The 21,904-nt window shown below is 36.1% G+C and overlaps 1 protein-coding gene across 1 annotated transcript; it reads right to left on the bottom strand.

Annotated features, from left to right (window-relative positions):
* Window positions 1-1,088: 1,088 nt before the first annotated feature.
* On the bottom strand, window positions 1,089-15,916 carry cul3b (cullin 3b). Its single transcript, XM_065281786.2, has 16 exons — window positions 15,666-15,916; window positions 12,559-12,756; window positions 11,397-11,510; window positions 11,150-11,310; window positions 9,252-9,366; window positions 8,939-9,167; window positions 7,161-7,306; window positions 6,875-7,051; window positions 5,595-5,765; window positions 5,396-5,503; window positions 5,180-5,304; window positions 4,996-5,092; window positions 4,780-4,911; window positions 2,324-2,510; window positions 2,086-2,231; window positions 1,089-2,001 (listed from the first exon to the last, which is right to left on the bottom strand). The coding sequence occupies exons 1-16, from the start codon at window positions 15,726-15,728 to the stop codon at window positions 1,870-1,872; spliced, it is 2,301 nt and encodes a 766-aa protein (XP_065137858.1). The 5' UTR covers window positions 15,729-15,916; the 3' UTR covers window positions 1,089-1,869.
* Window positions 15,917-21,904: the final 5,988 nt, after the last annotated feature.

The following is a 21,904-nucleotide window of genomic DNA, read 5'->3' as shown; positions in this document are numbered from 1 at the left end:
TTATCAGCATGTTAATTCTTTCATCATGTTTTAATATTTGAGAAATATTGCAAAATTGAGGCCAATTGTGTATACAGTAGAGATGATTATAAATGCTTTAATTTCCTCATGCCTTGAATACTGCACAGTAATCATTTATTTTAACTTGTCATAATTCTTCCTCTAAACGCTTACAAAGTTCAAAACGCTGCCACCAAATTTAAACTTGGTCATCAAATGTAACACCAATTGTACTTTCTCAACATTGGCTCCCAGTTAAACTGAATTATAAATTAAATATTTTGTAATAGTATTATAGCGCATTGATGCAACATTATAACTTAAACAGGAATCTGAGATCCTCTGAATAGTTCTTGTTAGTTATTCCACACTCCAGATTGACGACTAAAAGTGACAGTGCCTTCGAGGTTTAGATACAATTTTTCATTTTAAATATTTATTAGTAAATGTTAAAATGAACATACTAAAATTATAAATGCTTACAGTAAGTATTGTTGATTGTTGGATCATGTTAGCTAATGTTATCAAAAGGAAATGTTATTAATGCAGTTAAGAACTGATATTAAAGGCGCATTGTGTAACTTTAAGGAGGATTTCTTGACAAAAATGTAATAAAAATGATAAATAACTATATTATCAGTGGTGTATAAAGACATTGCATAATTAACTGTATTGTTTTTATTAACTAGGACTGAGCTGTTTTTATCTACATACACAGTGGTTCCCTTGCCATTTTGCACCGCCATGTTTTTAAAGTAGCCCTAAATGGATAAACAGTTTCGTCACCATGTTGTCTCAGACGATGACATGTTTGTCCTGTGGAGGGGTGAGCTGTGGACTGAGCCGTTGGTTGCAATTCTACCGCTAGATGGTGCTAAAATCTACACACAGTACCTTTAAATAGTAATAATTTAATTAATTTAATACTTGTATGCATTTAATATTAGGTTCTAAACTGCACAAATAATATGTACCTGAATTAGAAACATGTTGTTTAAAATAGTTTCAGTTGAAACGTAGCTTGTCACACCAATAGACACCGTTGTCCGTGCCTAAAACGACCCATGTGTGGATATCGGAGCGAAACAGGCAGTCTGACCCAAAACGGCCAATCCTTTTATTATTTTTGTCTTTTCTACATTTAATGTTGAAAACAAGGCCCTGTACAGTTCACTCCAGCATCGAGTACAATAAGTATTTTACAATTTATACACATTGAAATATTATGCTTCCATTTTTTATAATGCTGAACCCCCCTCCCAATTCCTGTTTAAACTACATTTGAGGGGCTTTAAAAAAGCTTCAAGTCAACCTCTACAATTGGCCAGGTCAGACATGTTAAAGAAAAACTAAAAAAAAAAAAAACGCTTTCAACTCATCTTCTTTATAAACTGTGTGTTACTCTTTGTTGAGTAAAAGCATGCTCTGAATCAAACGCAGTGGCCGAAAGTGTCAGACAACCTGTACAAGCAACAAGGTGCCACAGACACCAACACATTTACATGGACATAAAAACAAGTTTAGGAAGGTAACTCATAATGATATAAATAGCCTTAAGCATCCATCACATGTTGGCTAATCATCCCCCCTGTTCTTTAATTCACAGTTTTGGGATTCTTGGTGGGAAGGCAAGCACACAATACCTTAATTCTCTTATAGAGACTGAGACTTTCTGTGAAAGCCTAGAGTTCAACCTGATACAGTGAAAGGCCTTGTGTGAACAATTCACAATAAATCCGTTAGAATTCAACATTTTTTCCCAGTACAAATAAAAAAAACAAAAGAAATAAAATAACGTCCAGGTCGGATTTGTGGCAAAGTCCGAAAACTCACACGCTCTTTCATGCCCGATTTCATTTCGCTCTTTGTTCATGCTACATATGTGTACACTTTGCGATCTTCTGGTGTTCTTGCCAAATATTCTCTCTCGATAAGTCCTTCAATACGCTTTTTAATAACAACAGGACTTGGGAGAAAACGAGCCCTTAGCTGCTGAGTGACCTGAAATAAAAAAAAAGATCATAAACTGAATGTCCGCACACATATTTGATCATATTCGTATCATAAAAATCCTCGTCTCTGTACCTCTGCTACTAAAACATTGTGCTGCATCTTTTTTCTGGACTTCATGATGCGAACAATGGCTGCCTCGATCTCATGTTTCCTGTCATCATCCACTTTCTGTCGTGTCTCTTTCCTCTCAGGGTCCGATTCTCCCTGTTTGGCCGCAACTGCAGAAGACGACAAAGAGACGAGTGAGGAGTTTGATTTTACAGCCAAGCGGATGGTTAGGTTCGACTAGGTTTAGATAAAAAGCTGTTACCTGTTTGAATCTTGACTCTGTGCAGTCTGGAAGTGAACTGGTCATTTACAGTGAATACGTGGCCATTTTCGATCTCTTTAGATTTCGGCTCTTTAGTGAGGACGCGCTGCGTTGGCTTTCCACAGGCTAAAGACTGTAGTGCCCGCACAAGCTCTCTCTCTGGGATATCCGTCTCCTGCTGAATCTCCTGTCGTAAAGGAATAAAGAGAAGAATGTGTCAAAATACCAAGATTTTGTAAAGTAGTACATTCAGGTCAGGGTGATAAAAAAATAAAAAATAAACATCATTTATATTACCAACACGTTCTCACTTCCAACTTGTCATATACAGAAGCTTGGTCAGGATCACTCAGCATCACTTGTTAGCGCAAAGGAACACGGAGGGTACTCCATTGTTTTCAATTACAAACCTTTAGGGCCCTATGATACACCCGGCGCAATGCGCAACGAAAGTGTTTTTGCTAGTTTCAGCCGGCACAGTCATCATTTTTAGTTCCAGCGTCACGTTGTTTAAATAGCAAATGCATTTGCACCCATTTGGGCGTGCTGGTCTAAAAACGTGGTGTGTTCATGGGCATTGTTTGTGCTTTACTCCTGACTATGCCATTGACCAACTAAAACCTGGTCTAAAGTCTAAAATCAATGACGCAATACTAGGGATGCACCGATAGGATTTTTTTGGGCCGATACCGATACCGATTTAAACAGACAACTTCTGGCCGATACCGATATTAAACACTTGTATCCAATACAGTTGGTCTATTTGCTAGTTTATTTCTGCATCAAATTATTTTTACTGAACATGGATTTGATCTACTTAACATTCAACTGACCAACATAATAAGAGAGACACAAATTAAGCTAAAACAAATATAATAAGACAGCATGACAACCTTCAAAGGTGGTTTTTGCTGTTCAGCATTTATTTTATTAACAACATTAACTCTTTTTTAAAATATAATGGATTTCTTTATGCAGTTAATTAATAGGCCGATACCGATTGTTTTTCTTGTGCTATTGCCGATATGCCGATGGTTTCAAATTCATCAAAAATCGGCCGATAAATATCAGCGGCCGATACATCGGTGCATCACTACGCAATACTGTTATTGTTATTTAAAGAGCGCATATGTAATATGCGTCTATAAACGGGACGACAATGTGCGTTTGCTTATTACACACATGGACATCACACAAACATTTTAAAATATAAAAATTAAAGGATTAAAATATAAAAGATTATTATTGAGTCTCTTGGACATAAATGAGGACCGATTATGAGACATTAGAAGGCGTAAAGAGCTGCTTCACCTCTACTCTGGTAAGTAGTGCTGGGCGATAATTTGATAACGATAATTTTACCGATATAAACTTTTTCGATAGAACGATAATAACAGTTCGATAAGTGATCGATAATGTTTAAGCACTGTGCGTAATGTTGCGCGAGCACTTCCGGATGCGGCACGCGCTCTTGGTTTACAATCACAGTGACAGTCAGACTTAAAGGAGTGGAAGATTAGGCAAGTTATTCATTTATTAGTAGAGACCTATGATTTTCGCAATGCGGATAACGCGGACAGAATCACGGAATCCAAATGCGCGGAAACATTTTCTTGTGTGTACTGTTGGACGCGCAAACAGGGTTCATCAAACACAACAGACACAATAGGTGCAGTATACTGTACTTTCATTCAAGGTGCACCTTGCGCACGCACTCGTCCGCACAGCTTTAAAAGTATATTTACAGGACATTCACAAATTCAGGAAACTGAGGAAAAGCAGCAGATCCACCACTGCAGTGAATATAGTGTTTGGGTATGTGCGCTCCCACAGCAACGTGACACTCTTGACATCCATTTATCAGCGTGTATAGCTCGTATATGTATAACACACGCGTGATCACTGAACTAAGTTTTCTTTCTTGTTTAAGTGAACATAAACAGCTGTTACTCAGTATATTGAAACTTAATGCAGTCTGTCTTGGGTCTTAAAGTGACAGTAGTCTGCTGCTTTTGTGTCAGAAATGTGTTGATTTCATAACAAATAGATTTACATTTAATACAGATGCTTTAAAACAAGATTTTAGTATTTGTATTTGTCATGTTCTGAATAAAAAGTAGTTTAAAACCATTATTAACTGTCTGGTTTTTACAATTTTCATTCAGGAGCAAAAATCTGCCTTTAAATTTGACAGGAGTAAAGATTTGTTATTTATCATGATAATTATCGATATCATGAGCTCAATGGTTTTCTATTCTCAATGGTCATAAACTACAGATTTCATTAAACTCATAAAACATTTGCAGAGTAATCTAGCAACATGAAAAGGCACATTGCAGCATATCATATCATTTTGCATGGGGAAAATATAGCCAGTTTTGTTTAGGAACCAAGTCAAAGCCTATGAAAACCAGTAATGCCAGCGACTATACAAGTAATGAACCACAGCACTATACCTCAAATGTGGATTTCTCTCTGTTGTTGAAGAGCATGAGTATCGTCATCTGGAATGTGGAAACCTGCAGGATGTGTTTTCTAGCATTAGAGCCTGTAACCATAGCTCCACCCACCATATCTGACCCATCCTCCTGTAGGAAGAAGAACCCAGGATGATGATGATACAACTAAAGAGGACTGGTCCCCATTTGATCTATCATAACTAGTGTAGAAACCTTTTTGATTGGCCCATAAAATGTGGCATTGAGGTCTGCAGAGCCCATGTGATGCTGCAACGTGAGCTGCCTGCCGCTGTGCTTGGCCAAATAAAACCTGCAATTATAGACGGGTCACAGGCTGTCAACACAAACAACTATACAAAACCTCAAGACAAACAAGAAGACAAAATAGAATAAACACCTTCGAAAGACCTCAAACGCATGTCTTGGTGAAGGAGGGATGTTACATTTGGGAGTTGCTGACTGGGTGGGCCAGTATCCTGTTGTTAGGACCCGCACTATGAGATCAACACCACCTAAAGAAACCTAATGAACAAGAATCAAAAACAATGAGCCCAATTCAAGCACCAAAGAGTCTTAAACCAGAAAATTTGTAGTTCCTCTCGGTTTATTTTACCCCTGTTGTTGTAAGATGCTGGCGAAACTCATCCATGGTTGTGTTAGATATGCTCATGTCCCTGAACATTCCTTCCAGTTTAGATGTGAACTGACAGCCACACTCGGTCTGTGGGATGAGAAACACAACAACATTTAATCAAAAAAAACATTTGCATTATAAGCACACTTTCCCACCGATATACAGAAGATGTTCTTGCCTTTAGCTTTGAGATCATATTTTTCTCAGAGTCATCAGAGACGCTCTTGTTGGTTAGAAGTCTTCTGGCCAAGTGCTGTTTGTAGTAGCGCTCAAACACGTCCTTCTCCTGCATAAACCTGAACAGTACCATGGCCTTATCCAAGATGGACTCCACCTCCTGCTCTGTCAACTTTATAAATAAAAAACAAGTTATGAATGAATTGAATGATAAACAATATTTAACATTACAACTTTTTTTTGGCTTTGTTACTGCGATTATTCCAGGGTTCCCACACCTTAGATAACTTCAAATTCAAGGACTTTTCAAGGACTTTCCAGGTCCAATACCCTCAAATTCAAGGACTAAATGTAGGGACACATTTCAAGTGATCGCAAAGTTGCATTGTGTTACCTTTAAAGATACATTGTTACAATTCCCTTTCGAGGGAACTCGTGCTGCGTCACTGCGGTGACACTTTGGGGACGCCTCCAGGGGTAAGTGCGTCTGAATGTGTATATCAAATTTAGCAAATGGTGAGGCTTAACGACAAAAACAGGGTGACTCGGAAGCCAAGAAGTATATCGCTATCTGAAATATTGACAAAGATGGAGTTACAGGGACGCAGGAAGTATGGCAAGGGAGACGCAGCGTCTCGTTCCCTTCTCAGGAAACAACAGTTACACACGTAACCCGAGACGTTTTCATGTGTAAAACACAACTATGCAAAAAGCATTTTGGTATAAATCAACATTCGCATACAGAAGATATAAGCATTTTAAGTGAACAGAATTTTATATTATCCTACACTACACAGGGAATTATACGGACCTTTTTTCCAGAAAACTTGCATAAAATAGATTCAAGCACCTTCAGTGACCTGCATCTCTGTATGTATATTTTCAAAAACTTCCCAGGGCCTTGAATATTTCCCCCAGATTCAAAAACTTTCAAGGACCCGTGGGAACGCTGTTATTCTGATAATTTTTATGCTGCGTACACACCAGAAGCCTAAATTAATTATTTGCGCGAGCAGATTACATTCAAAATCCATGCAAAGACACAAATAGACATGATATTGCGGACGATGCGAACTGGGCGGGGCAATTGCAGAAATATTCAAATGGAGCGGAAATTCAAATGAAATGAATTTAAATCCCACAAGTAATCTATGTCCATATTTTTTTACATTCTATGGCATAGATTTGAAAATCAGTGCTCAATCTGTGTAGCACCCAAGGTGACTTCTGGTTAGTTAAACGAATTAAGATTTGGTAAGCAGTTAGCAGAAAGCAACTCACCCCTTTAACTCCTTTCTTTAGCTTGTCGTCTATAAACAGTGAGAGATACTCAGGTGAACGGGAGTTGAGGTTCAGGAAATACTCAAAGTCCCCTGCGATAGTCTGCTTAAACAAGCGGTCGTTATTAAAGGACTCTTGAAGGAAACGATCAAACCGTGACTTCAGATCTAAAAGACCCTAAAAACAGGGAAAAGCATATAAAGAGGGATGAAAAACAAGGTTTTAATGTAAAGTGTCTTTCCCCATGTGATGTGATCTCTTTAAGGTGGTATACGAGGTGTGGTACCTGAATGTAATCGACTGGATTCTTCCCCTCTCCTTCCTCAGACACCAAAGCTTTTCCCTGCTCTCGCAGATAAGAGCTCATACACTCACACATCGTCTTCAAGCCATTTGGCACCCTGCTGAACAACTTGTACATGCAGGCCAGATCTGTGCACACACACACACACACAAAAAAAACTGCATTAATGTCAAATTACCATAAAGTTTCAATATGCATTTAAAATGTCAACAGATATGAAATTATGAGAGACTGAGAAGGAGAGATGACGTTAAGGTTTTGGCAACAACTGGCTACAAACGCAGATTAAAACGACTAGCATTTCAATAAATACAATAATAATCATTTTCCCCACACAGTCATAATATAGAAAGGAACTGTAGGTCCACATGTCATTAAAAATATGCAGATGTGGAGCTTCCATGAAAAAAGTTCTCCATGAAAAAACACTGCACTGTCCAATTGTGTACATTAGAGATGCACCGATTGCAATTTTCTTGACCGATTCCGATTTTTCTATAGGTGTGTCCTGCCAATACCAATTTTTGTCGATTTTAGCACAGAGCTATGACTTTTAAGACCCTGTGGATTCCCTGTGATGAGTCATGTAGAACAGAACAGAAAAGTAAAACACGACAACAAAAGGAGTCTTTAAATGCAATGTATGTTATTTACAGCAATAATCTGACATTAAATCCATCTGAACAAATTAATTGGTACTCAACCCCCACGTGACATCATCAACTATATTGTTGAACCAACATGGTTTAAACAACAAACATTACTATGTTTTCGGGAAACAGTAGTGACAAGCTAGTTAGTTTTTTCCAACTATGCATCGTACTATGGTCGTTCAGCAGCGAATTATATCGTTGTTTGAGGCACCCCTGAGCAGATCCCAGCACACGAGCGAGTGAACTGGTAGAATAATATCAATGTGTCATTTGCGAAGGCAGGGCGGGAATCAATATAGGCATGGGTGTGTTAAAGGGTGTGTCTTTATGTAAAACGGATCACGTCCAGCTGATCATGCGTAAAATCGTCCAATTCCGGTCTCTGGCCGGTCGATTGGTACATATCTAATGTACAGGTCAATGGGTCTCATTCACTAAGTTTTTGTAAAATGTGCGTACAGACGTTTTAACGAACAAATCATGAAAACGTTCATACAAAAATTTATTTTAAATGTATGCAAAAATGTAAGAACAACTTAGGCCACACATATACGCAATAAGGAAAAATATATAAAATATATAACACAGATAATATATTACAGGGCTCTTTTTCCATGTGCGTGATTCTTGCAGACTCGTGGTCTAAGTTGTTCTTACGTTTTTGCAAACATTTAGAGGAAATTTTAGTGTAAAAGTTTTTGTTGATTCACGATTTGTTAGTTAAAACTCCGAAAACGCATATTTCACAAACAAATACATGCGTACGCATGCTTAAGGAATGAGACCCATTATATCTTACCTTTGAAGTCTTGTGAATAGTTTTGCAAAACAAGAAACTAGTGTTGGGCAAGGTCCTCAAAAAGGTACCTAGCTAAAATGCAACTGACCTAATAAGGTTCCTTATTAGATACATGGCTCTTTTTAAACATGTTAATGGCTTATAAACACCCCAAAAACTAAAAACACTAAAGGAAACACTAGCTCATTACAATATAGCAGATTACACGACAAAAGGTTTAAAACAACCTTTCATTTGGTACTACCCAGAAAATTCTATACCACAGATGATTAACACTTACAACTTCACATTAAATCTAAATAGCGCACCTTCTGTCTTTCCATTCTTGAGCATGTGCACCAGGCCGGAGTTCTCCATCTCTACAATGGTCTTCATGTGTTTGGAGATGAGCTCTCTCTCCACCACCTTTACAATCGGCTCCTCCGTGGATTTATCCAGGCAATGTATCACACGTTCAATCTCCTCGTTTATTCGAGCCTCCACTTTCTTTATGTATACACTCGCACTGTTCTCAGCCAAAAACTTCTGACTCTCCATCTGATAATGAAACGCATGACAACAAATTAATAAAGTTGAATTAAATGGAGAAGTTTTTATTTTAAGTAATTCAGCTTTACAAACCTGGAAAAACTCTGCAGACATTTCTAAGAATGGGGCTTCAAAGTCCTCTTCGTAAACTGAACGTCCCTCCAAGCCCAAAATCATCAGCATCTGGCAAGCGTTACGGATTGCTCCTCTGGATCAAGGATAAAAAGATTTAACAATCCTTACTGAGGAACATGATCAGTTAAATTATAAACAATAATTATTCAGTTAAGCTTACTACTACTTGATGATTACTGAATTTCCGTATTATGAACTATCACGTACAGTTAAAGAAATACTTCACCCCAAATTATTTCATTACCCCAGTCATTATTGACTCACCCTCAATTTGTTACAAATATCTTTGTTCTGTTAAACAAATGTGAAGATATTTGTAAGAAAGCAGGAGCACCACTACTTTCATCTTTCTTTTATTAAGTGCTTGGGCGCTCCAGAGCGTCTGCTGTTGCTAAGGAAACTAAGCATTGCTTGACGCTGTGAAGAGCACCCACCGGCGAAAAAAGAAATCGGAGCGTATGAACACACACATTTGTTAAGAAACAAATATCTGATCTTCGTTTACATTTTATATTTCAAAATATATGTGTGCCTTATATATACGTAAGACTTTATGCATCAATTCACCTAGGTCCTCTAACACGTTTAACACTGACACCTGTCAGTGTATTATCTGAGATGACTGAAATACTAACTCAAGAGTAAAAGCATATATCTGTGTTGTATTTCACATCTTGTTTTTATTCTAATTCATGCATTTAAAATTAAATGTTTTTCTCATTCTACATTATTGTTTAAATACTGATTATTTTATGTTGGGTGCTGTATTGTCTTCAAAAGAACAGATAAGGGAATGTCTCAATTTCAAGGTTTTCTAAGGGCATTGCGTTTTAAAAGCAGTACATTTCCACTGTCTGCTTGGTATAAAAAAAACCTGCCAAATCTTAGCTTATTCCATAAACTCATGTTATTTCACTATCATTTTGTCCCCTGTGTGCTGTTGGTCTGATCCATCATTATATCTGCTTGTTAACACACATCAGAATTGACTGTGTTTGAGAAATGCACAAATTAATTTACCTGACAAAGAGATCTTGTGCAAGAAATAGTAAACTACAGTATTTAGAAAGTATACAGACCCCCTACACTTTTATTATTCTAAACACAGAACCCCAATACAAAGCGAAAACAGTATTTTAGAAATGTCTTTTTGAAAATGTATTAAAAAGAAAAAAATGAAATATTGATGCCACAGAAAAACAAGCATCATCTCTACAACTTATTCTCTCTTCTCTTTCCCAGAAGACACATCTGATATTTAGGGATCCACACTGCCTGTTCCCCAAATCCTACTTTAAGATGAAGACGACATGCCAGTCAACCCTGCATACACCTTATAACTTATCCACACTGTCCTGTTTATGGCCCTATGAAATCCATTTTATTTTACGGTGTCGTCATGAAGATCTTTAAGTGTCAATGTGTGTTTGACAATGACGTCTTGACCAATTATTGACAAAAATTACATGTTACACGACAGCTTTGGGGGGCAAGGCAATAGTTTACTTATTTATTGACTTGGTTTTTTACTAATTTATGACAAGCTACTGGATTGGTGGACAAAAAACAGAAGCTGATCTACTCTAAGGGCAGCTGGCAACACTGTCACGACCCAACCTTCTTAAACCTGATGCCAGGCGCTCTGAACTTTCTTGCATGCCAGGGAGTGGGAAAAACTTTGATGGCTTTAGGAAGAAAAGCTGCATGTTCAAGTGAACATTGTGTACAGCTTATACACATAAAATGTGCAGTTTGTGTGAACATACATAGGATAAAACCCATAAAGTTTGATGCCAATGGTACTTGATACAGCAATCTGTGTATGTTCCAAAGCTTAAAAAAAAATAGACACCCACCTGTCCACCACCTCGCCTTTCCTCTCACGGGCAATCATGTCAAGTAAGGTCTGTCTAAGATGGTCTCGGATGCAACCATATCGAACCACCTGGTCTCTAAAGATGATGAGACCGAGATTATAGACGTTCTCTACATTATTTTGCTGTACATACACCCGATCCTAAGAAAAGAGGGGTCAAAAATGAGTAAAAGCTGACACACAACCATCAATCACAGGACAAAATCAAAACAACAATAAGGACCCACCATGTACATCAAGATGTCTCTGATCATCACCATAGCAGTCTGATGGTCATTCCAGGCTTGATTCAGTGTTTGCAAAAAGTTGTTATTCAGAGAGTTCAGTACATCCTCTCGTACCTTTAAAGGGATGACAAAATCAGTAAACCCTGCAAAGACTTTCTGCTGCTTCATATCAAGCCAGCAAAGAGGATGAATTAACACCTACAGTACAGTAAACATCGCACCTAGACATGTGCCGGAGTTCGGTAATGTGTTACATCACAATAGTAAAAATGTGCGGTAGTTATGACTGCACGATTAATGGCATGCAATTCAGGGTTTCCCGCAGCACATTTCAGTTCAGGTGGCCCGCCTAAGCTTGGAAACCCTACCGCCTTAACTAGGTCGTCCCAAAAAAAAAAAAAAAAAATCGGTGCACAAAAGGCTGTCACGTGCATCTCGGAGAATTCTTGATTGCCACGCCCTCTGCCCCGCCCACTCGCCCAACCCTACCACCTTAACTAACAAATTTTCTGCTGGAAATCCTGTAATTATCTTGCGCATCTTGTCAGTAAAGCCAGCTCTGTGATAAGCAGTAAACCACCATCACCTACTTTCAAATGGAGCGGCATTTACTACAAAGAGCCGTAGTTCACCGACAAGCTAGGCAATATCACGTTTATAAATGCAGGCGATTCGTCCGCGATTATGAACACGATATTGCCCATCTTGTTGGTTGAAATGCATAAAACTTAACAAATACATAAGGATTACTACTTTGTGTTCGGACAGATGCGAGAGAGGGAGGCGCAGCTGCTTATGACGAACTGAATTTATAAAAAAAACAAATTACATAAACACAATGCAGCACACTAATCAAATGACCTTGATTATCCTGCTTTTGCTTGTGCCATTGTTTTGCTGACACTGACCTGTAATTATTTATAAAATAAGTGATGTGTCAGTAAATAATGTTCATTTAAATATCAAGCCATGATTGTAAAATTACATGTGTATGTGTATACTGCAAAAGTGAGTACGAGTGGGCAACTTTAGCAACTTGTTTTTGTGATGCAATTTAACAATGTGATAATAAAAGCTTCATCAACATGAAAACTTAATACCAGCACATGCCTAAACACATTTTTCAAACGCTTATTCATCTTCACTCAAAAAATGTTCTTACTTTATTAATGAGATGTTCAGTAACCACCTCCCTCAGGCCTGTGTAGAGCTTCTCTCCATGTTTGTGCAGTACCATGGTGTAGGCATTCCTGTAGAGCTCCTCAAAGCTCAACCCACTGTTGTTCTTCCTCTGGATCTCCTGGATGGCATTTTTCAGGAGGTCCCAGATGTTGTTGACATATTTCTCATCCATGGTCATCTGAAAGAAAGATAAGGGTGAGAAATTATCAAAAAAACACCATATTATTTCCATCATTGTTATTCAGCAGCACTACTTCCGTGCGAATCAGGAAAACACTCAGCTTACAGGTCACTAAATATATGTATGTGAACCTGTCTGCGAAATCCAGACTAAAGTCTCATACTCTAATGATGAAGCGTCAAAGTTCGATTTCCATCTCTGTCATGAACTTATTCAGTCACTGACTATGTTTACATGTACACCAATAATGCAGAGTAAGACCTTAATGTCAGTAATGTTTACATGACTGGAGCTAATCTTTTCACTCCTGTTTACAATCAGTTTTCCGGATTATTTATTAATGATTGTGCTTCTTATTCAAACATAACCCAAAGCAGAGCACAAATGATGAACTCACTTTACATACTGTGCACTTTTAATTAATTTACCTTAATGACAAGCACGTTCATATGGACGTATTTTGACAGATATATATTGTAAAACATAATATTAGTCATACTCTGCTATGGCGTTATTTGAGCTGTTTCTGGACGAAGGCAGACTGCTGACAGCAGGTCGTGTTGACAGAGTTCATAATGTCAAGTTTAAAACGTATTCATGCTTAAAGTGCGTGACAAAAACACACGCACAATTCATATGCCAATAAGATTACACTTGCTGCAATAATAAGCTTAATCTAAGGGCTGTCAAAAGATTAATAGTGATTATTCACATACGAAATAAAAGTTTTTTTATATATGTGTGTGCACTGTGTAAATATTTTTGTAGATATCAACACACGTTTATAGTTATTTAATAGACATTGTATATTATGTATACATAAAATATATATACATAAATAAATTTTTTCTTAAATTTATACATGTATGTGTGTATTTATATATAAATAATAATTACACAAAATACACACACATATATATTATGCAAACACTAACTTTTTGGTATGCGATTAATGTTTTGACAGCCCTACTTAATTGCATTATTTTTAGTATTGTGTTTACATGAGGTAAAGTATAATCAAAATATTGCCAAAATCCCATTACAATCGCATTATGGTCAATAATAATAAGGTTGTATTTTCACAGAATGCTCTTTATGTAAGATTATTTTAGGAAGATAACAGTAAATAACGTTTTTTTGACAGTTTTCAAAGACTGGGTTACATATCACAACATGAATTTACGGTTGCGTTTTTTTTTATAATGACAGCACATTTTCAAACACATGTCACAAAAATGTATAAAAGCTTATAATAAAGCAAAACTATTGCTTATATGTACTGTGAAGCTTTGTGACTGTCAAATGTTAAACTACTTCTGTTGTTACACTCCTAGGACATGTGAAAACTTGATTAAAGAAACCATTGCGGAAATGGCTCAAAAATATCTGTAGATGCACATGTTATCTCATGCAATGATATTTATACATGGTGGTATATTAAAGTGAGTACCACAAAGAATGTAATAAGTCAAAAGCTGCCACACAGAAGCCTTTGCAAACAGTACATAAACCACAAATTGTTGAGAATTACAAGGGACCATCACGTGCGTTTAAACTGAGTGCGTTAACATGAGGATATCTATTTAAAAAAATCAGCTTTTCATAAAAACCTGTTCACATGCAAATAAATAAGCCGTCTATGCAAATAACATCGTTAACATGGGATTTTTTTTTAAACATGGGATTTGAAGTCAGGCTTCCTGCAGGTAGTGACGTCACCGCCTATAGTACGTCTAGTCATTTAAAAAGCCGGCGGGAAATCAGTTTAAACCTATACTGTTGTATCTCTTCTCGTGTCTGCAGAACCTGTAAATGTAACAGGAACTTATATTCTCGCAGTTTCTTTGCCAACTGCACGAGTCGAGAGCGGACTTTTACGCATTGCTTTACGCTTACTTCCGTTTGTGACGTTTATCTTTCACACGCGGAGACATGCGCACATGAACAAAACTGCGAGAAAGCCGGTTAAGGTGTTTACATGTAAGAATAAATCGTGGTAATGACCAAAAAACTAATTGTGTCGATCGGTTTTTGGTCACGCTGTTGATGGGCCTTCCTGATAACAGAAAACAGTTTTACGCATTTACATGACCCCACATGCTATCAGTTTATTGAGGATAATCAACGTAAGACTGTGCATGCACTCAATGTCTCTCTTCAGCCTTGCCGCTCTCTTACATTTATATCTTCTCCAGTCGTTTTATTTTTATATTCACTGGTCGAGTTGTCACCGTACATAATCAATGAACGATTGTGAAATATCAAAAAATTATAGAGGGAATAAACAGAAACCAACAGACATTTTTAATAAAACTGCTGTTACTTTCGGGTTCTACGTGCTTCATGGACGTCAGTTTTACACAAAACACGCGTGACGTCACACACAAACACGCTCCTGCCATGTGTGACGTAAAACATGCATACAGCAAACGTAAAGTCATGACAGACAATTAAACTCCCACAGGCGTTATTACTAGAATCCACAATAAAGGTCTCCGTGTTAACAATTTCGTTTTGTTTCAGGCCGTTTGACTGAAAGCAAATATTAGCAATTATTGTTGATAATACATGCTACTTTATTAAGAGGAAACTATGCACTGTGCGATAGCAAAACTACGCATTTTATGTTATTACTTTATTCTATAAACGGGTTAGGCGTCTAACAAGCTCGTTGACCTGACTTATTATAAACTTGACCCCAAAACACAAGCAACTACGCTTGTCACTACACCACGATTAAACTTAAACTATGATGAAACATGATGGTTATTTGATTATGCTTCAGTTTTACGAGCACAGAGAGAACACGCAAAAAGATTTGTCTACGCAGGCCTGTCACTTTAAATCCCCGGTGCTCGAGTGACGAACTCGCCGGCTCTGAGCGTCTATCCGCCGCTCATACTCACAGGAAAGGCTCGTATCCTCATCTTGGTGTCTTTCTTAGTGCCGCCTTTACTTAGATTTGACATGTCTGGCTTATTCCCCGCCGTAGCCTCCTTTCACATGAAAGTCTTCTCTGGGAAAAGACGGGGAACACTGAGGCACACCTGAGCCTCCACTTCAGCGTAGCGAGTCTCACTCTTCGGGTTTGTTGACAAGCAGCCTTGCGCACAACAACTCGAGCTCCACACAGAGATGGCGGACGTGCAAATCCCGCGGCCTCTCAACACTGAGGTAAATCACGCGAGACCTTGGATTTAAGAATCACATACAAAATATTAATTATGTTAAATAATCGTTTAATATACTAATTTATTAATATTTTGAAAACTTTAATCATTACATTTATTACCTTTTAGGTTGTAAATGTTTTCAATTATTTTAGCTCTTATTTCCTGGCTTATAAAATTGTGTTCCACAAGGGGGCGCGACGGCACAGAAGAAAGCAGAATCCGTCATTCACATTCATGGGGTTTTATTTTTTAGTTTTAATGGGACACACAGGTAGACTAGAAGAAGAATTCCTTAAATATATTAATTCCAGAAATGGTGTATAATATATAAATATAAATCTGCAATACAAAAAAATCTATATTAATAATACATCCAGACTAGATGCATCGCATTAATTAAATCCTTTAGTGTGTTTTACTGCTCTTAAAATTTATGGCTGCCCACAGAACTGTACATGGAAAAGTTATCAAATTTGGCACACAGATACAGTAGAGGACAGTCTGAAATGTTAAGAAAACAAATTTGGACTTTATTCTCATAACGTTTAACACAATGTCATTTTCATGAACATAATTTCTGTCATTTTGAATTTATTTAGTTTTCAATTATATTTTATAAATGGCATTCAGAGCCACTCAGGACAAAAAATTATTGAATTTGTGTAAAAAAAAAAATGGTTTCATTCAGCATGATGCTTCATAATCACAGTCATGAACTGTGGGACATGCATACAGTTTTATCACAGTGCCATGTTCCGGTCCAGAGAAATGAAAAAATGTCTATATTTGCTCATAACTATTGCAAACTTTGGTCAAAAATCACGACAGTAGTTTGTTAGGTCCCTTGTGCTGAATTAAAGCTAGGGTTTCTTGTTCTTTTCTCTGAAATTGCTGTGTTTTATGAACACATTTGCTTTACAACTGTAATCAAAAGGAAACACAAATAAAATACTTTCTAACTTATTATTTTTTATTGTTTTTAGTACAAATATCAAAAAATTCTTACATCAAGATGCATTTTCTTGATAATCAAAATTAAGTTATTACCTAAGAAAATAAGTCTAGTTTTTAGAAAAAATATCTATTTAAGTGAATTTGTGCTCAAAACAAGCAAATGGAGCAAACATATTTTTCTTGAAGTGTTTAATAAAAAGGTTCAAGATTTTTTTGCTTGTTTTATGCATTTTTCACATACTTTTTTACTTAAAAGCTTAATGTGCAGACATCATGACACATGATGAAATTAAAGAGTAAAATATAAAAATGTAAAAAGCATAATGCAAATCTATACTTGCACTATGACTTCTACTGGAACTACTAATGATGTTGTATGTAAGATGTCTCATTAAAGAAATAACTTATTGGAAAATAAAAAATATCTCATAATTTACTCACTCTTTGTGCCTTCTCAGATGTATAACACAATTTAATAATGTTATATTAAAATGCCATCATGTTATCATCTTAAATGGGAGTCAACAGTCAACTCCAAAAGTTTTAAGTGTTTACTTTGAATATTTTATATATACTTTCATTGTTTACTGTAAAGGAAAAATATATTTCCAAATATCATTGGATGCACAGATGAAACACAGGAAAGAGGCCAGTTGCTTGAGACGAATATTAATTAACATTAATTAATATTTATAAATGCTGTAAAAGTGTTAGTTCATGTTAATTTAAACATTTTTATATTCAAATGTTGTATTTGTTAGTTTTATTGCACATGAACTAACATGAACAATTGTATTAACTAACATTAACAAAGTAAAAATGTATAAATGATGATAATTTAGCTCATTCTTAGTTTATGTTGGTGAATACATTTACTAATGTTAACAGATACAATCATATTGTAAAGTATTAGCAACGTTTCTTAACTAATATCCAACAAACCCCACTTGCAGATCTCTTTACCTGTTTTAAGCATAAACTTGCTTGATTAAAAAAAATCTGTATAATATTAATGTAATTTTTTATTCCATTACACCACGGTAAGATTTCATGAATGAAGATTACATGAAATTTATTTTATAAGTAGAATGGCTAATGTTGTTATTGACTGAATACAACAGGAAAAAAGAGGATAATTTCCCCCAGGGGGCGCTTGGCGCCTATAAACAGAAAGGAGAGGTGAAGTAAGCAAGAATATAAACAAGAATTACAATAAACACAATTTAGTCAAAAAAAATATAAAAATTCTGCTGCTGTAAGAGAAACTATATCATAAGGTTGGGTGAAATCAATCTCATCTGTGATTGCTTCACACGCTCAGCTTTACCCACCTTATTTTCGAAAGCAGAGGTAGATGTGACGTATTTCCCTTTTTTGTGCAAAATGTCCATTTCAATAGATGGCTGGTAGAAAACAGGGGAGCACGCACAAAACGAGCTTAAAAACAGTTATGGTAAATATTTACAACACTCGCCATGTATAACCCAATGGGAGGATGAAATTAAGAAGTCACCTGATACATGAAAAGAAGATATTCAACTTTTCATGTTGTTGCTGTGACGGGTAAGCTCTTTGCTACTTTAACCTCATATAATCCAGACACATTAGAGGAGATGGAGATTGAATACAGTTCTTTACCTCAACCTTCATCTCCTCCTGCCTGGCCATTACCAACCCAGCCTTTGCCTCCTTTGACCCTGAGACCCTCACGCAATCGTTGTCCTACTTCAACCTCATATAATCCAGACACATTAGAGGAGATGGAGATTGAATACAGTTCTTTACCTTTCCAGAACACAAGAAAACAAAGAACAAAACCTTAAACTATTATCCGATTCAAGATTTTACATTTCCTTTGATGTGTAAGTGTGTATTAGAACATGTTAACGATTTACAAAAGGAACAAACCCCAAAGTAAACAATGACGCAAGTTATCGTCTTCAACAAATCTATTTTCTTGGACTACAACAAAAACAAAAATGGAAGCAACAGTAATCTGTGACAGTTTACTTCCTCAGCCTGTTGACATGGACATGACGGTCATTATCATAATTCTGCCTGCTTCTGACTCACAGCCTGTAAGTAGTCTAAGTTTTCATATATAAAGAATTTACTACCGACTAAACCATGACTCAAACACAATTGAGCAGTGCAGAGCAACGCTTGTTGTCTATCGTTTCTACAATCACAAATGCAGACATGGTTTTATGTTTTAGCATACTTACCTTACCAATCTGTTAGGTTCTGCTCAAATCGCGCTGGTAAAGTCCAATTTTATGGAGAGAATACTCATAATGACTGATGAATTTGCACATGGTTTGCCTTAAAGCATATTAAAAGACACCTCATCTATCTATCTATCTATCTATCTATCTATCTATCTATCTATCTATCTATCTATCTATCTATCTATCTATCTATCTATATATATATATATATATATAAACAGCAGTAAAAACTTGATTTTTACCACAGTGGGACTTTAGAGAAGTTGTATTATGCTGGTCCAGTCTGTTGTGATTTGTCACCCATTTCGACTGTATTTCAGAAATTTTCTGTCCCTTACTATAAAAGTGAGCTTAAGCTTTAAGTGTAAACACCATGGTATTTGCATTATCAATTCTGAATTTTTTTATTGTGTAATTACAGATGCAATGGTATAAACCCTTCAAAAATTATTTACACATCCACACAATTACACGAACCAGTTTTCACAGTGGATGATAACGTAGGACTGATGTTATCTTTTCATAGAACAGGTGTAGCCCATAAGTCTCTATTGCCAGAACTACGAGTGGTGAGGATTACAAAAGTGAAAAAAAAGAACCCACAGCTAAGAACTACATTAACGTTCATCTTTTTAGGTAGGCCAAATAAAGGAGGTTAAGAATCGGGGTGGAAACATCATAGATATGTCTACATAGATCATTCAACCACTCTATATATGTAGACAAATCTGCCATGATGGAGCGTAGTTTTCCAGGATACCACGACATTGCCTAGCCTCTGGTTGTAAACCCTGTAGAGATGTATTTTTTCAAATATATTTATGTTGCCGAAGAAATGGGCTAATCTTTCAGATGAGAATGAGTTGTTTTTGTATATGTATTAAATTAATATATAGGTTTTACAATATAGTAACTTTTAATGTTGTGTTAGCAAACACTTTGATCATGGTGTATCATGTTAGTTTAACAATTATATTGTTTGAATCTACAATGTTATCAAATACTGCATTGGACCGATCCAATATAAGGATGTCTAAGGACAAAGGCTAATGACGTATATATGTGTAGGGCTGTCAATCGATTAAAATATTTAATTTAGATTAATTGCATGATTGTCATAAGTTAACTTGTAATTAATCGCAACTTAATCGCACATTTTTATCTGTTTAATTTTTACCTTGATTTAACACTTTTAAGTTTTTAATACTCTAATCAACATTGGTGTGAAGAAATGAAGAGTTTGGTTCCAAAACATAATATCGCCATTTTTTTTTTATTAGTTACACCAAAATCAGTATTGTTTCAGCTCAGTATTAAAAAGTTAATTCTTAATTTTTCGCAAAATCCGATATCAGTTGTGTTATTCTGTCATCGTTTCTCCCTTTTTTCCCAAAACGCAATAAACGCCAGTCCTCCTTCTCTGCAGAATGCAATAAATCCGCTTAACCAATCACAGCACACCATTCCACACATTGTAAACAATAATGGCGGCGCGTTGAATACACACAGAATCCTAGCTTTTCTCATCTACTTTGTGATCAACAAACAAACAAAAACAAAATAATACCTTTGTTGGAATGGGTGGTGGCTTTCTGTAGCGGGGAAGAAACGTAAGCCACTCGGGCAACAGAAAAATGCCGGCTTTTTCATGTTCTCACACGACTGCATCAAGCTTCTGTCATGCTCAAACATTACTTTACTCGAAGTCATTGAAATTGAGCAGAACCAAAAAATTTAACAGCTAATCGCTGTCAAAAAAGTTCAGCGACAACGTCCCAAGGATGACGCAGCAATGACAGTGTTCTTAATATGACAAAGTAAGTGTTATGATTAAAGCCATTATTGTTTATTTTTTAATCAGTGTATACCACTAGTCAACTAGATGAATATAACATGGCAAAGATAAATGCACATTTATATATTGATTTAATAGATTTATAGCATTTTGAAAAAAAAACTTGTCATGCATTTTGCGGAAAAATAATTTGAATAATAATCTTTGAAAATCAAATTATTTATTTGAATTTTTAATGTTATTATTACCTTAAAGATGCTATGTAAAAGTTTGTAACAGAAAATAGTGGTTTTCATCTTGTCACTTAGAAAACAAGTTTTTATCGAAATTGGTCAAAATGTATTTATTGCGTTTTGGAACCAAACTCTTCAAATATATATGCTTTATGCAAATGTATGTTTATTATTAGTAAAAGAGTAGGCAAAAATAATTTTGAAAAAATCCAGTTAAAAAAAATCATTTTCAAAAACAAAATCACTGTATCTACCTTAAAATCACCCTTAAAACTAATAGATTTGGCCCACACAAAGTCAAAAACAATTTCAATATTTTTTCTTTCTTTTATTGTTTGATTGACATTGAGACACAGACAGTTTTAAGATCTACTGTAATGAAAGAATCTAATATAATACACATCAGATATTTTCCCCAACAGTTAAACAAACATTTACTTAAGACATTATTATTATATCTGCGTGTTCTTTTCAAAACAGATATTTTTGAAACTGTAATTCTATCTATGTGTGATATATCTGGGTTGTGCGCCTGTGTGCATGCTTCAGATGTGTCAGTCAGTGAGAGGAAGATCATTTTTGAGTCTTCTCGCTCTTCATATCTCTTTAAAACCTTAAGGTCCCAAACTTTATCTATCTTAAGAACTATTTGAACATCAAGCAAGTCCTGCACTTTATTTTCTAATTCCTGCAAGTTTTAAAACCGAAACCAACATCTCAGACGTGCAAGTGGATGGACAACCATCTTTTTTGTTAGTTAAG

Source organism: Paramisgurnus dabryanus, chromosome 8, assembly GCF_030506205.2.
Source record: "Paramisgurnus dabryanus chromosome 8, PD_genome_1.1, whole genome shotgun sequence".
Taxonomy (NCBI): domain Eukaryota; kingdom Metazoa; phylum Chordata; class Actinopteri; order Cypriniformes; family Cobitidae; genus Paramisgurnus; species Paramisgurnus dabryanus.
This window is presented reverse-complemented; position numbering and strand designations above follow the sequence as displayed.

Coding starts and splice junctions, on each gene's coding strand:
- cul3b (XM_065281786.2), bottom strand. CDS start 15,728: ATGTCAAATCTAAGTAAAGGCGGCACTAAGAAAGACACCAAGATGAGG. Junction 11,311..11,396: donor GAGACATCTTGATGTACATG/GTGGGTCCTTAT, acceptor CTCTTTTCTTAG/GATCGGGTGTATGTACAGCA. Junction 5,504..5,594: donor ATATGATCTCAAAGCTAAAG/GCAAGAACATCT, acceptor CTCATCCCACAG/ACCGAGTGTGGCTGTCAGTT.